Source organism: Onychostruthus taczanowskii, unplaced genomic scaffold (genome assembly GCF_017590055.1).
Source record: "Onychostruthus taczanowskii isolate IOZ18803 unplaced genomic scaffold, ASM1759005v1 scaffold43, whole genome shotgun sequence".
NCBI classification, from domain to species: Eukaryota; Metazoa; Chordata; class Aves; order Passeriformes; family Passeridae; genus Onychostruthus; species Onychostruthus taczanowskii.
In genome coordinates this window covers 1,166,068-1,181,101 of record NW_024501792.1, presented here as the reverse complement: position 1 = coordinate 1,181,101, position 15,034 = coordinate 1,166,068, and the positions used below count along the sequence as shown (strand labels likewise).

The following is a 15,034-nucleotide window of genomic DNA, read 5'->3' as shown; positions in this document are numbered from 1 at the left end:
TGTGCCTCCCATCCCTCCCGGGGGAGGCAGCATCAGCCCCCGGCATCCGGTGCCTGACGCAGCCCGGGCGGGAGGTGCCTTGTGGTGACAGCTCTCCCCACGTCCTGCCAGGGGGACAGAGCCAGCACCGCCGTGCCATGCCGGGGGGAACGGCCCTGAGTGCCTGGGCACTGCTGGCCAGCCTGGCCGTGGCCCCCTCGGGGGTCCGAGGTGAGTCCAGAGGTGCGGGGTCAGCGGCCGGACACTCGCCGTGGTCCCTGCTGGGAAGGAACCCCGGGGACTGGTGAGGTTTCCCAGCAGGAAAGGTTCGGAATGTCCATGGGGAAAAGGGAGTCAGTGCAGGAGGATGGGGGAGCCTGCTTAGCCCAGAGTGGTTTTGGGGCAGCCTGATGTGATGCTTCCTCCCCAGGAAGGAGCTCCGAGCTCTGCGCTGCTGGTCATCACTCAGAGGTGAAGCTCTGCTCCCTTCTCCTTGCACAGGGCAGATATTCGTGAAGGAATTCAGCGGGAAGGTGTTCCTGGAGTGTGTGAGGAGCCAAGGCAAGAACATCACGTGGTGGAGAGATGGGAGCACTGTTGGACACGAGGCACAGCTGGACCTGAGTGGGGTCTACGACGACCCCAGGGGTGTCTACGTGTGTCAGACAGGGGACAAAAGGAGCAGCCTCCAGGTGCACTATCGCAGTAAGTGCTGCACTCCTGCTTTGCCAGAGCCAGAACCGCTTGGAGTTTTCCCCCAGCCAAATCTTGAGGGAATTTTCCCTCATCTGGGAGTGTCTCCACGGGTTTGCTGCAGGTTCCTGTGCGTGTGGTGTCACTGTGACAGCCCTGCAGCCCTGTTCAGTGCCACGACCTGCTCCTCTGGCCCTGCACGGGCTGTGGGGGACACGTGGCAGCTTGTGGGTCACACAGCAAACCCAGCTGCTCTCTGTTGGACTGGCAGAGCTGGCTGAGCCCTCTGGAAGTGCCCCTGCCCTCAGTGTCCGTGTCCTTTTGGGCTTGCAGTGTGCCAGAACTGCATCGAGGTGGACGCTCCCACCATCTCGGGCATCGTCATCGCCGACGTGGTGGCCACGCTGCTCCTGGCAGTGGCCGTGTTCTGCATCACTGGCCACGACAGGGGACACACCTCACGAGGTGAGTGCCTGGCACCCCTGGGGGCTCTGTGCGGCACCCAGGCGCTGCAGCCAGCTCTTGGGTTTGTTTGGAAGTGTTCCCCACGGTGCCCGTGGCTCCCCTGAGCTTGTCCTTCTTTCTTCCTTCAGCTTCTGACAAGCAGAACCTGATCTCCAATGAGCTCTACCAGGTGAGTGTGGGGGCACCCCTCTGTGTGTGGGGACACCTTCAGCACCCCTGTGTGTGTGGGGGGACACGTTTAACCCCCACCCTGTGTGCGTGGGGACACTTTCAGCCCCTCTGCGTGTGTTTGGGGCACCTTCAGCCCCTCTGTGTGTGTGTTTGGGGCACCTTCAGCCCCTCAGTGTGGAGAGAACCTTGCCAAAGGCTGACCCAGCTCGCCCTCCCAGGGCTGGGCAGGTACAGTTTGGGCTCATCTCCCCTTTTTTCCCCCTGGCAGCCCCTGGGGGAGCGGGAGGAGGAGCAGTACAGCCGGCTGGCTCCCGCCCGTGCCCGCAGGTGAAGAGGAAGACTCTGAGACTGCCTTCATCAGCGTGCTGCCTTTGCTTGGGGGACCCTCCAGGGTGGGCTGCTTGCAGCTCTGTGCTCATTCCACCACCTCTTGCACTTCTAAATTCTTGCCATTAAAGATGAGCCTGTCCCACGGGCTCCCTGCTCCATCTGCTGTGTCCAGCTCCTGGGGAAGGGGCACAGGGATGGGGTCTGGTCACTGGGACGGGGCACAGGGATGGGGTCTGGTCACTGGGAAGGGGCACAGGGATGGGGTCTGGTCACTGGGAAGGGGTCTGGTCACTGGGAAGAAGCACAGGGATAGGGTCTGGTCACTGGGATGTGGTCTGGTCAGTGGGAAGGAGCACAGGGATGGGGTCTGGTCACTGGGAAGGGGCACAGGGATGGGGTCTGGTCACTGGGAAGGGGTCTGGTCACTGAGAAGGGGCACAGGGATGGGATCTGGTCACTGGGAAGGAGCACAGGGATGGGATCTGGTCACTGGGATGGGGTCTGGTCACTGGGAAGGGGCACAGGGATGGGGTCTGGTCACTGGGAAGTGGCACAGGGATGGGATTTAGGATGGCAATGCCAGGTCTCCACTCCCCAGCCCCAAGCAGAAACAGTTCATGTGGTCTGAGTCCCCAAAATGGGACACAGACAGGGCCAGGCAGCATCACCTCACCCTGGAAGGACAAGGAAATATTCCCCTGGTGCAGGTAAGCACAGAGGCAGGGCTGCTGCCACTGCCTCGGTGCTGATCCTGCTCTGTGAGATGGCACTGGCTGGGACAAACATTGGGACACACTCCTACATTGATGTACCCCAAAAATGGTGATAGCAGCACTGGGGTGTAGGAAAATTTAGGGGTTTTTTGAAGCAAAATGTAGGCCCAGAGCAGTGCAAGCTTCTCCCAGCCCAGTGGTGGCTGAGCAGTGCTGGCTTGCAGAAGGTGAGAGCGTGGCCCTGCGTGGGTTTGGAGCTCTGGGGGATGGTTGTGCCCTGTGTATCTCTCCATCTCCCCGCTCAGGCATGGGGCCTGCTGTGGTAAACGAGCCCAGCTGTGCCTCTAAACCGCATCCTGGAGCTGCTGGGGTGCAGCTGAACACCCCCAGCCCTGCTGCGCTGCTGCTTCCTCTGCTCAGGGCTGCCTCAGCCAGGCTTTGGGCTGGAGCAGGCACCAAAACAACCCACGGGCCCCTCTTAACCCGTGCTGCACACCCACTTGTGGGGTTTCACTGCCTGCAGGGCTGGAAACGGAGGCCAGGCTGTGAGGGGAGAGCAGGACCAGGTCAGAGGCAAATCCCCTTGAGAAGGATCCGCTCTCAGCCCAGGGAACCCCAAAAGCAAGTGGAAATACTCAAGGTAGAAAGTAAACCTGAGGGAAAAGCAGCAGGAGCAAATCCCCGTGAGGAGGATCCCCTCTCGGCCCAGGGAACACCAGAAACGAATGGGGGCACTGAGGGCAGAAATTAAGCCTGAGGGAAAAGCAGCAGGAGCAAATCCCCGTGAGGAGGATCCCCTCTCGGCCCAGGGAACACCAGAAACGAATGGGGGCACTGAGGGCACAAATTAAACCTGAGGGAAAAGCAGCAAGACCAAATCCCCCAGAGGAGGATCAACTCTCGGCCCATGGAGCACCAAAAGCAAGTGGGAACACTCAAGGTAGAAATTAAACCTGAGGGAAAAGCAGCAGGAGCAAATCCTTGTGAGGAGAATCCACTCTTGGCCCAGGGAGCACCAAAAGCAAGTGGAAATACTCAAGGTAGAAAGTAAACCTGAGGGAAAAGCAGCAGGAGCAAATCCCCCAGAGGAGGATCCACTCTCGGCCCAGGGAACACCCAAACCAAGTGGAAACACTCAAGGTAGAAATTAAACCTGAGGGAAAAGCAGCAGGAGCAGAGAGAAGTGTGAGGGGAAAAGGAGACCAGGAACGCCCAGTGAGGCTGCAGTCCTTTAATGAGAAGGAAATCTCTTGCCAATGTGCTCATTTCTGTTCTGGGCCGGCACACCCAAGCACACCCCGGGCTGGGACAGCACATCCCTGTCCTGTGGCCACCTGGCTGAGCCCAAAATGCCAGAGGCTCAGCAGAGAGCTGGGAACAAGCTGGGCAGAAGCGTTTCCCGCAGAGCTGCTGGTGCCAGGCTGCCATCACAGGAGGTTCAGAGGCCCCTGGGTGCCAGGCCTGCGTACACCTCCCGCTGGCCCTTCCGGATGGGCTGTGGGGAGACACGAGCAGAGACCCCGGGTCAGGAATCCTCACCTGAGCCCACAGGGTGTGGAGAAAAGCACAGCAGAGCAGGGGCAGTGCCCAGGCAGCTGCAGCTCTGCCCCCACATAAATCCCATGGCAGCACCAGAGAAAGGGGCTGTGCCCTCACCACCCTTCTCCCTTTTCCTGCCAGGAAATCTGGGAGCTTGGCTGGATGCTTCTTCAACGATAATTGACCTGAAACAGCCCCAGCCCTGGCTGTCCCTCCCCGGGGATGGAAAGGGACTGTCCTCACCTCATAGTCCGGGTTCGGGACAGGGGGAGGCCGCTGCATCTTCTGACCTGAAACAGAGGCACAGAGAGGGTGAATCCCTGGGGGTTCCTGCCACGAGGGGCCTCCAGGCTGATCCCAGGGCCAGGCACACCACGGATCACCTCCCATGGATTTATCCTGAGCTCCTGAAGAGCCAGCTGCTGCCAGGAGGTGCAGGGCTGGCTCCAGCACAGCGGCCAGGGAAATGGGTTCCATTGCAGCAGCCAGCCCATCCCTGCACAGAGACAGCCTGGAGAACACCCCTGGGGAGCAGGAGCATCGCCTGGAAGCTCGTGGGGAGCAGAGGATGCAATGAGAGGGTTTTCTGGGTGCTCAGAGGGCGGCACAGGCAGCAGGGATGCCTGCAATGGCTCTCACCTCGTGGCCGACTGTCCCCAGCAGCGCTGGCTCGTCCCTTCCTGCCTTTGCTGAAGTAATAGACCAGGATCAGCACGCCCAGGGTGATGAGGAGGTCTGCAGTGATGATCCCTGCCACAGTCAGGGCATCCAGCTCCTCACAGGTGGCACACACTGCGGGGATGAGGGCAGGGGATGCTCAGAGCCCAGGCCTGGCTCAGCCGAGGGTGGCACAGGGCTACGGGCAGCTGGGAAGGGGAAAAGGGCAAACTGAGGGGAAAGGGGAGAGTCCTTCTGCCAAAAATGGGCTCTGGGACTGGCCTCAGCAGCACCACATTCACCCAGCACTGGAAAATCAGTGTCAGCCCCAAAACGTGCCACTGCCACGTGCAGGTGAGGGGGCTGCGCTCACCTTTGGCGTTCAGGTACAGCTGATGCTTCTTGTTACCCAAGGAACAGCTGAGGTTGGCAGGAGTGCTGTCATGGTCCTTTATAATGAACTTCCTCTCCTTGGTGTCCTGGGTTTTCCCAAACAGGTCCCACCGGATGTCCTCGTCCTCCAAGGGACACGTGATGGTCACCGTGGTGCCAGAAATCTCCACCAGGAATTCCCCTTGGGAAGACACACCAGTGAGAAAGGAAACCGAGGGCAAAAGTCAAATATTTCTACCTGATTTTTAGTCAGTACAGTCTTTATGTCCCGCTAAATACTAAAGAATGCTGGTAAAATTCACTTACCCTCCAGTTCTTCATCTGCAAAACAGAAAACAAGAAGTGTTAAAAATCATCTCACCATTGCCTCACAGTGTTGGAAATGCCCAACACTGGTAATAATTAGGGACCAATTTCTCCAATCAGTAAGACCACTGTCAATCAATGAATTGATTGACACGAATTTTTCCTGTCCTGCAATATTTACAAAATTCAAATCTTCCTATTTGACTCTTAGTCCTCACTTTTGAGGCATATTTGGGGTTTTCAGCATGATAAATAGTCAAGGATGGCAGTAAAATACACTTACCCTGCTGAGCTGTGGTGCCAACTGCAAAAAAAAAGAATAAGAAATGTAAATTAATTGAGCTTCAGATATCACACACCTTTCCTACTCCCAGGACACCCTTTCTGAGCTCAGCTGCTCAAAAGAGATGTTTATAATCTCACATTCATGCTGAAGACATCAAACATTCTGGTGGTGAGACAGGATGTTGTTGTGAACTTGGAAGCCATTTTCAATGCAGCCTAACGCAGAATGGAAACTTGAATCATTTCCCAACCCAGCTCAGAGAAAAGGGCTGTTATTGCAAGATGCAAACCCCGAAATTCTGCTTTGTTATCATGGAGCAAACACTGCCGGGAAATCCTGGTAAGAACCTCTGTCCTCAGCAAGAGAACTCGCTGTAAACCAGTTTATCTGTGTGGGTTTTCTGCCTTGTAGGAAACAACTTTGCTCCATGAGAGGCTCTGGAGCTGGGATATAAAGAAAGAGCTTTTAAGAGGTGTGAATCATATTTGTGATTTCCTTTAAAGACATTTGTCCTTTTGCATAAAGTAACAAAAATAAACTACTGCAGATTTGAATTCCACAGCGGACCTGGCTGGAGAGAAGGTGACCTGATGGTTTTTATTTTACATAGATACATTTAAATCTGGAAAAAGAACAGGCCACTGATAAACCACATTTTCTGTCTTCAAAGATTGGTATTTGCAGCACTTTGGCAGAGTAGTTGGAGTATTGTAACATCTCTAAATGCATTACCTTGCACACTCATCTCTCCTCATTACTGGGTTCCTTAGAGCCTTTACAGGTACTCTGCACTTCATCCCAAACCAGGGGCATCCCAACTGCCACCACACCCCTGACATCCCACCAAGCCCGAATCACTTACCCAGGATCACCAAACTTGGAGAAAAGGGCAGGGATAAAGGATAAAACCAAAATTAGGAGCGTGGAACCTTGCAGCTCACACTGCACCGACCCTGCTGTCTGAAGTTCGGGGACTCACCTGCACACAGGAGGAGCCCCAGGAGGGGCAGGCACTGCTCCAGCCTCATCCTCGTGTTCCTCCTCCTGCTGCTCCTCTCCACCACATCAGACTGGCGTGGCTGTGGCAGGAAAGAACACGGTGGCTTTTCTAGAAAGAAGCCCGGGATTGTTTTTCCCAGAATTGCTACCGACCCGAACAGGGCTGGGGGACTCACTGTTTCCAGAGCAGCCAAGGCAGACCCAGACACGTGAAATCAGCCCAGGTCAGGAAGTGCAGAGGCTCAAAATGTGTTCGTGGGACGTCACTGCCAGCCAGGGGTGGCTGCTCTGCTCTGCAGCAGCTCTGCAGGGCTCGGGACAGCTCCTGGGAGGAGAGAGAAACGAGCTGGAATCAGATTTGCCATCAGGACCTTCCCAACAGCTTCTCAAAGTGAGAGCTTGAGGGACTCCAACTGCAGCAAAGGACTTCATGTGGAATCCCAGCATGGTTTGGGTGGGAAGGGACCATAAAGCCCATCTATAAAGCCCATCCCATCCCAGCCCTGCCATGAGGGACACCCTCCACTGTCCCAGGCTGCTCCAAGCCCCATCCAGCCTGGCCTTGGGCACTGCCAGGGATCCAGGGGCAGCCACAGCTGCTCTGGGCACCCTGTGCCAGGCACCCCCCACTCCCAGGGAACAATTCCCACCTCCCAATATCTCATCCATCCCTGCCCTCTGGCAGTGTGAACCCATTCCCACTGTCCTACCCTCCAGCTGCTGACCAAGAGCCCCTCTCCATCTTCCCTGCAGGTCCCTCCAGGCACTGGCAGGCTGGAAGGAAGGAACCAGGAGCTCCACCCAAAGCTGAGCACCCCGAGCCCTGCCCGGGCACAGGCCATGGCCCCCTGCCCATCCCCTGCCCATCAGCCCCTCCCAGCAGCATTTTTGGGAAGTTATCCCGCTCGGGCGCTCCCGATGGAAGTGGCTGGCCCCACTAGAGGGGGCTCCTGGCCCGGCCAGCGCCGCACCAGGGCACGGTCCGTGCCAGCCGGGGCTTGGGCACGCACAGACCCCGGGCACCGGGCCAGGGCCGCTCCGGGCTCTGCCCGCGGGGTGCTGGCAGCAATCACCGTTTGGTGATGCTGGGTAAGTGATTCAGGCTTGGTGGGACACCCGGGCTGTGGTGGCAGCTCCCACCCGGGCTGCTGGGATGCCCGCTGGTTTGGGATGAAGTGCGGAGTGCCTGTAAAGGCTCTAAAGGGACACGGGGGGAGGCTGCTGTGCCCCGTTTCCTTTATTGGGGTGCTTTCCTTGGCCGTCAGGATCCTTTTCCTCATTTATGTTTCCAAGTAGAACATCAGAGAGTTTAGGTTACTGGCGAGCGTGCCAGGGACTTGCTCTTCTCTTAAAAGTTTGTGTTTCGTAAAAGGATGAAGATCAGCAGAAGTCTGCAGGCAAAGGGGCTGTTCCCAGCCCTGTGCAGAACCAGGATTAGGAAGTGGCAGCAAATTGGCCGCTAAACTTTGATCGCAGCCTGAACAAAGCCCCAGAGTGGTAAATATTCACGGTGGGAGGAAACAAAAGGAGGCGATATGCTGGAATTGTAACTGAGTGGAAACCTGGGGAGATGGAGCGATGAAGGGCTAACACGGGACCAAATCATTCCAGGAAAATGGAGATCCTTGGTGTCCCGGAGGCGTTAGCACAGCGGGATTCTCTGCTCTGTTCTGGGGACAATCCAGGGAGATGATGGCCTCGGTGCTGGTTTTCCATCTCCAAATCGCTGAAGGGAACCCCAAACACGCAGAGGTTGAGGCACCTTCCCCTTGCACCCTGCAAGGGAAATCGGCAGCAGGCACAAGTGGAAGCGGTGACCTGGGATGACTTCTCGGGACGGATGGTGAACACAAACACCGCCACTCCGGGGATTTATGGCCCTCGAGTGCAAACATCCTCATTTTGCCGACACACAGCCTCTGATCGGTTTCACACTCTCACAACAGCCACGAGCCGACTGTCGGGGATTTATGGCCCTCGAGTGCAAACATCCTCATTTTGCCGACACACAGCCGGTTTCACACTCTCACAACAGCCACGCGCCGACTGCGGGATGTTTTGTGTCCCACGGAATTTCTCACTTACTGGAATATGGCCGGGCTGGGCCCATTTTCCACCTGATTTCCCCCAGAACTTCCCAAGCTTGGGAAGCTGGCTACAACCAAGGAACGTTCACATCACTTTAGGGTAGGTGTCTGTGCTTGGTGGGACGTTTCCTTCCTCTGGATGAGGGCCCGCACTGCAGCCACGGACTGTCAGTTTTGGGCGGCTCTTTTTAGGATCGTTTGCAGGCTTTTTGCCGAACAAATGGCCCTCATTCCTTGGAGCCACCTATGAACACCTCCAGGCAAGTTGTTCTTTTACCTCCCACAAGAGGGGAGTGGTTTCGGGTGGCGGCTGGGAGGAGGAATGATTGCAACACCAAAGAGCAGGGGAATATGGGAGGGAGAAGAAATTCATCTTACCTTGGGAATCGCTGATTTACGGCAGGACTGAGCGGGGCCGGGCACACCTTGGCACGGAGCGCGCCCCGACTCGGGCAGGGGAGCGCCCACCTTCCCTCGCAGGCCGAGCTGGGGGCAAGGAATCCGCCCCGTTGTGCTGGGAAGGCTTCGAGAAACTCATCTTCTACCCGGTCACGGAGGAGCCGAAGCGGATTTGCCTCCGCAGCCCGGATTTGTCGCCCCGATGCGCGGCCGCGCCTGGCTGGGCGCTGCGCTCGTCCTTGGGGCGCAGCTCCGAGGTAAGGAAACCTGTCCCGTGCTGCCGCCTCACTCCCCTCTTCCGATCCTAAATTATCCCCAAGGATGAGGCTTTCCCCCCCGTCCTCGCTGCCATTCTTCCTGCTCGGGGTTCGCTGGAAGCGGCACGAAGCGGTTGAGTTTCTTCCCCAACAGGTTTGGGCGTATTCCGGAGGAAGAGCACCGATCTCCTCCCTGATTTCCTCCTCGGCTCCGCTTTCAACTTCTTTTTCCCTCCTGCCAGGAATCTGAACTTTACTCCCAGCCTTTCTTCTTCTTCTTTCTTTTTTTTTTTTTTCTTGCTACCTTTGTTCCTAAACAGTCGGGGATTGTCCAGGAGCTCCGGCTTCAGATCCTTTACACAGCAAAGGCTCCAGACTGACACGAAACTCACCTGAATTTTCAGTGCTTTCTATCAAAACACCTGGACTTTAATAACAACACATCTTCCTGTCCCAAATGCATCAGCACACGGATGTAATCTGCCTTGGAAAAAAAAACATTTTACTCTTATTTCTCGCTTAGTTCTTTTCAAGGAGTTTAGAATGAAAAGATTTGGCACCGAATCCATGTATGAGCAACGTGATCTCTGCCAATGAGGTTTTTCACGTGTGAATACTCTCAATGCTTTGGCATTCCAAGTCTTTTTCCCTTGGAGATAAGGAATTATTTGGAAGGAAGTATTTAGTAATAAGCTATTTTAAAATACCTCTTTATTCTGAAGCTGTATTTTACAACCCTGTATAAGCTTTTTTTTTGGCTTGAATCACACTGGGGTAAGTTATCTTCTTAATGTGACAGGATATTGAGACTTTCTATTTCATTCACCAGCAAACCATTAATTTTTCTTATTTTTCATTTTCCTCCTGTCTTTTCCTTGCTCTCCTTCCTGCTGCTTGTCCTTCTTCCAGGGGAGCATCGAGTGAGCGATGCTCACTTATTTCTAAAGCAGCAGCCATGGTGGCTGTGGGGATGTTTCTGGGAAAAACAAATCCACATTTATCTTGAGGATTTCCTCTAGACCTGATTGAATTTACCCGCAGTTGCTCAGCTGGGTTGTAAAGCCTCTAAAACCGGCTCTGGATGTACCAGTAAGAGCAGTTTCACCGTGGTGTGCACGAGGCTGAGTAGAAAGTGTAGAAAGGGAAGTTCCAGCATGGGAAATAGCAATTATTGGGTGGGTCCAGTCCAGTCTGAAAGGGTTTTTCTGAATAAATCGGCAGGACCACCCCCCTTGGAATGCATGAGACACTCAGGCGATCCCTTGCCAGCACAGATAAGGCTCCCGGGGAGCTAAAGCTGATAAGAGCAGCGATGAGCTCGCTCGGGACTGTGATTTCCCCCTGTGTTTGCCCTGCAGCGCTGTGGCTGGCGGCGGCAGTGGAAGTTCACACTGCCAAGGAGGTGGTGGCCGTGAACGGGACCAACCAGCGGCTGAAATGCACCTTCTCCAGCAGCAGCCCCGTGAGCCAGCAGCTCTCAGTGAGCTGGAACTTCCAGCCCGAGGACCTGAGCGCCCACGAGCCGGTGAGTGAGATCTCCGTGCTCCCTTCCAGGGGCTCCCCTCACCCCAAAACCCAGCGCTGGGTGAGCAGTGAGTGGGTACAGGCACACCCAAACCCACAGGTACACCTGGGCCTTCGTCACTTGCGGTGATTAATCCGAGTCCTGTTTATAGACTCTGCCTAAAAAACACTCTCATGTTTAGTTTTGGGTGGTCAGGTTAAAATATTTGCGGCTTTACGAAGCTGGACCTGCTGACACCACGGCTGAGCCCTGTCTTAGGTGAATCCTGCACCTGATGAGACTCCAGGAATTTCCCAGGTCCCTTCAAGCCCAGGCCATTGGACGTTCCTGTGACTTTTGCAGGTATTTTACTACCTGAAGGAGCCCTACGAGCCCCCCTCGGGCAGGTTTAAGGACCGAGTCACCTGGGATGGGAACATTGAGCGCCACGACGTTTCCATCATCGTCTGGAACCTGAAGCCCAGTGACAACGGGACCTTCACCTGCCAGGTGACAAACTGGCCAGACGTCTATGGCACCATCGGGGAGGTGCGACTCCGGGTTGTGCAGAAAGGTGAGAGGCCAAGAAACCCCCCAGGGGCCGTGTGGGTTTAAGCAGAGTGGCATTCTTTTAGGAAAAAAATGTTTCACCGAAAGAATAATAAAGCACTGGGATGCTCTTCCCAGAGAGGTGGTGGAATCACCATCTCTGGATGTGTTTAAAAAAAAAGCTGGACATGGTGTTGTGATAAGACACGAAATGATGACACAGACACTGCTGCTCTCGAGGGGAACAAAAAGAAGAAGAAGAAGAACTTTATTTTCTGACTCCAACATTTATAGTTTTCCAAAGGTGACAGTGGATTGGAGGGTGACAGTGCCCCCTCTCCAATGCCACTGGACAGACCAAGGGTCCATCAATTCTCTCCCCCTCCATGAAAGAATGCAAAACATAAGTTATTTACAGAACTGTGTGTGAGAAAGTTTGTTGAAAGAATGCAAACATCAGAAGGCTTAACAAAGTCTTACAAAATCAAAACAACAGACATGGCACCTGGTGCTGTAGTCTAGATTCTGAGTTGAGGTGTTGGGACATAGGTTGGACTTGAAGATCTCAGAGGTCTCTTCCAACCTCAATATTCTGTGTGATTCTGTGATTCTTCCACACCTGGGAAAATCGTGGGATTTCCCACGTGGACTTCCCATGTGGAAATCGTGGGAGAAAAGGGGTGGTAAGCAGAAAGCACGAGGGGAAAAGAGGAGCCCGAGGACAGGTTTTATTCACAGATACAGGACCCCAGCCTCGTTCCTTCTCTGCTTCATTCCTCTGTCTCTCCCCACGCAGTGAGCTTCTCAGAAATCCATTTCCTGGCCGTGGCCATCGGGTCTGCCTCGGCGCTGATGATCATCGTGGTGACAGCCGTGATAATCTGCCGGCAGCGCCGCAGGAAGGCGCGAGACAGGAGGCTGGAGGCGGCAGACACCGAGCGGTGAGGCCACGGCACGGGGGAGGCTCCTGGGACAGCTTGGAATTTGGCTTGGACCCTGCACGGAGGGGAAACTGCCAACCCAATTAGCGATAATTGGCGGCGTGCAGGCAGAGCAGAGCCCCGGGATGGACAAGCTCTGGATCCTCTCTGCCTCTTGCCCTTCTCAGTGGCTCCTCACTCAGAAGGACGCAGCTGCTGAGCACCCTGTCCCCCGAGCTGTGGTCACCACTCGTGTGGCACACTCACCACGTCACCTTGGGTGTGCTGTGTGTGACTCAGGACATCCTGCTGATCTGCCTGACACTGATTTGGGCTTTTTTTCTCTTTTTTTTTTTTTTTTCCCTCCCATTTTTATAACAGTAAAGAAAAGGAGAGCCTGAAGATGGGGGAAGAAAAGGAACCCATTCCATTGGAAGATTAAAGGTCTTTGCTGGTGTGCACAATGCAGGTACCCATCCAAACCTTCTCTAATTAATGTCTCAGTGCTCCTGTGGACTCCCCAAGACATTCCCTCGGGTATTTCCCTGCTGTTCACAGTCAGAACTGAGGCCACAGTCACACTTTGCTGTTGAGGATCCTTCAGAGACAGCTGCACAATCCCTGAACAATCACAGCCTTTTCATGTACAAGAGATTTCTCCACCCTGGCGTTGAGGAGCATTTGTAGGAAAGTCATTGTTGCTGCTTTCCATGGCTTGCCTGCTTTGTAGGTGAACAGGGATGAATAACTTTCCTTTTGTCAGTGTAGAATCTGCTTTTTGATTACTTTAACCTTTATTGTTTTAAAATTGCAACAGGAAGTCTGGCACTATTTCCATATTCATTGTCTTTGCTTAAACATGTCAGCACAAATTTTACCCACACTTTCTGAGGTCAGCAGTTGCCTCTATTATTTTGGTTTTTGACAATAACCCTGAGTAATGGCTGTTTGTTTTTCTTCCAATCTTTCTTCTCAGGTTCTTCCAAAGCAGCTGGTGAAAGCTTGTAATTTGGGGTGTTAGAACAAAGCTGGATTACAGACGCCCCACGCTGCCAGTGCGGAACCTCTGCTCAACCTGAAAGTCTTGCATGGAAAGAGGGTGACTTTACATGAGCTGTGAATTCCCTCCAGTGAAGCAAAGCAGGAGGATCTTGCCCCACGAACAAAGAACTTCCCTTCATCTTCTCACCTGCGGAACGGGAGCACGGCTCCTCTGGAAGATGAAAGTGCCAAGGCTGACTGAACAGAGGGCTGGGAGGTGTTTGAGCAGATGCACTCCTGCACCTTAGAAACCACAACGTGCCTTTGTGCTGCCCTGGTTTTATTCCCTGACACTCCTCCCTGGCATCCTGAGAAGGAAGACTGAGCAGTGAAGTCTCAGCTGGTGCAACAAACGTCCTTGGAATCCCTTTTGTATGTTAGATGGACACTGTTAGAGCTGGGCAAGGTCTGCTGTTTGTTATCAGGGATGACATTCACCAGCCAGGGTGCTTTGCACATCCTTCTCTGGCAGCTTTGGGGGATGAGGGGAGTTTTCTGCCTGGGCTCAGCAGCTCCCCCCCATTCCCATTCCCACTCTTGCTATCCCAGTGCTCCCCTCTGGTCCCCAAAACTGGAACCCATGGATTTCTAACGGTGTCTAAGCAGCCCCAAACCGATCCTGTTACAGTATTTACCCAGCCCCAAATCACAGCATTGGCCTGTTTGTTTGTAGAGTGTCTTTATGGCTTTATAACCTGTGAAGTGCCAGCGTTCCCTGGCTCCTCCCTGGCTGTCTGTTTTCATTTGCACTCGCCTGTGTTGTAAATAAAGGCACCTTGCTGACAGCTGTGCTGGTGTGGAGTGGGCTGTGACCTGGGGACCCCTGACACCTGAAATGAGCAGATTTGCACTGTTTGTCCCCAAAATCAGATTTGTTACCCGGTGTGCAACAAACCAATAATGAAATACTTCAGGGAGACATTGATTATTGATTGCAGAGGAGCCCAAGCCCAGGTGCTTGGTGGTGTCCCACAAATCCAGCACATCCACTGGACTTTTACCACCATTTGTGCACAGAAATCAGAGTTAGTAAATCTCCAAGTCCAGCCCCTCTCTTACAATGGATTATTAATTCCCATACAAGTTTCCAGCCCTTCTCTTACAATTGATTATTAATTCCCATACAAGTTGTGTCACCCCAGCCAACTTCTACCCCTGCTCAGGGGCAGGCTCTTCACCTGGCCAGGGTCTCTTTGACCTGTAGCTGTGATTTTTGATATTAAAACCAAGATAGTTCAGCTCTAGGATATATAAACCTCGGGTGTTTAGCCCAGTTTGCAATGTACACACAGACACACATCAACATCTTGATTTATTGCATCCCTAAAACTTGTGTGTTCCAGGGTGTCCTTGGCTAAGGGATGCTCCCTGTTCCCCTGATTAGGTCTCTCTTTTTTTTTCCTGATTGTGCTTGAAAATCTACACAGATCTCACAGCGAGGAACATCCTGACTTAATAATGTAATCCTGACACATTCCTCGATTTGTGGGCACCCAAAAAAGCCCCCAAAGCTCAGTGAGCAGGCTGGCGGTGACAGGAGCCTCAGGGATTTGGGGACAACAGCGGTGGCCGCGCTGGCCTTTCCCAGCAGGGCTGCCCAGGTGTGCCCACCCAGGTGTTCGTACCCAGGTGTGCCCAGGTGTTCATACCCAGGTGTGCCCACCCAGGTGTGCCCAGATGCTCCCACGCAGGTGTGCCCAGGTGTTCCCTCCCAGGTGTTCCCAGGTGTTCGTACCCAGGTGTGCC

The 15,034-nt window shown here is 54.2% G+C and overlaps 3 protein-coding genes across 4 annotated transcripts; 2 read left to right on the top strand and 1 right to left on the bottom strand.

The window, feature by feature from the left end:
- Positions 1-96: 96 nt before the first annotated feature.
- On the top strand, positions 97-1,769 carry LOC121340873 (T-cell surface glycoprotein CD3 gamma chain-like). The gene is made up of 5 exons (XM_041413924.1): positions 97-210; positions 481-684; positions 1,006-1,137; positions 1,266-1,306; positions 1,577-1,769. The coding sequence occupies exons 1-5, from the start codon at positions 138-140 to the stop codon at positions 1,637-1,639; spliced, it is 513 nt and encodes a 170-aa protein (XP_041269858.1). The 5' UTR covers positions 97-137; the 3' UTR covers positions 1,640-1,769.
- A 1,856-nt stretch (positions 1,770-3,625) lies between these two features.
- Positions 3,626-9,119, bottom strand: CD3E (CD3e molecule). 2 transcript variants are annotated; one of them, XM_041413884.1, is made up of 9 exons: positions 8,997-9,119; positions 6,708-6,856; positions 6,512-6,611; positions 5,530-5,550; positions 5,247-5,261; positions 4,921-5,121; positions 4,530-4,682; positions 4,134-4,180; positions 3,626-3,846 (listed from the first exon to the last, which is right to left on the bottom strand). In XM_041413884.1, exons 3-9 carry the CDS (start codon positions 6,558-6,560, stop codon positions 3,790-3,792), a joined length of 543 nt encoding a protein of 180 aa, XP_041269818.1. In that variant the 5' UTR covers positions 6,561-6,611; positions 6,708-6,856; positions 8,997-9,119; the 3' UTR covers positions 3,626-3,789. The 2 variants fall into 2 exon arrangements, with proteins under 2 accessions (XP_041269818.1, XP_041269819.1); XM_041413885.1 differs by lacking the exon at positions 8,997-9,119 and adding an exon at positions 7,242-7,360.
- Positions 9,120-9,141: 22 nt separating this feature from the next.
- MPZL2 (myelin protein zero like 2) lies at positions 9,142-13,941 on the top strand. The gene is made up of 6 exons (XM_041413883.1): positions 9,142-9,274; positions 10,633-10,799; positions 11,142-11,352; positions 12,124-12,268; positions 12,629-12,716; positions 13,224-13,941. Exons 1-5 carry the CDS (start codon positions 9,220-9,222, stop codon positions 12,687-12,689), a joined length of 639 nt encoding a protein of 212 aa, XP_041269817.1. The 5' UTR covers positions 9,142-9,219; the 3' UTR covers positions 12,690-12,716; positions 13,224-13,941.
- Positions 13,942-15,034: the final 1,093 nt, after the last annotated feature.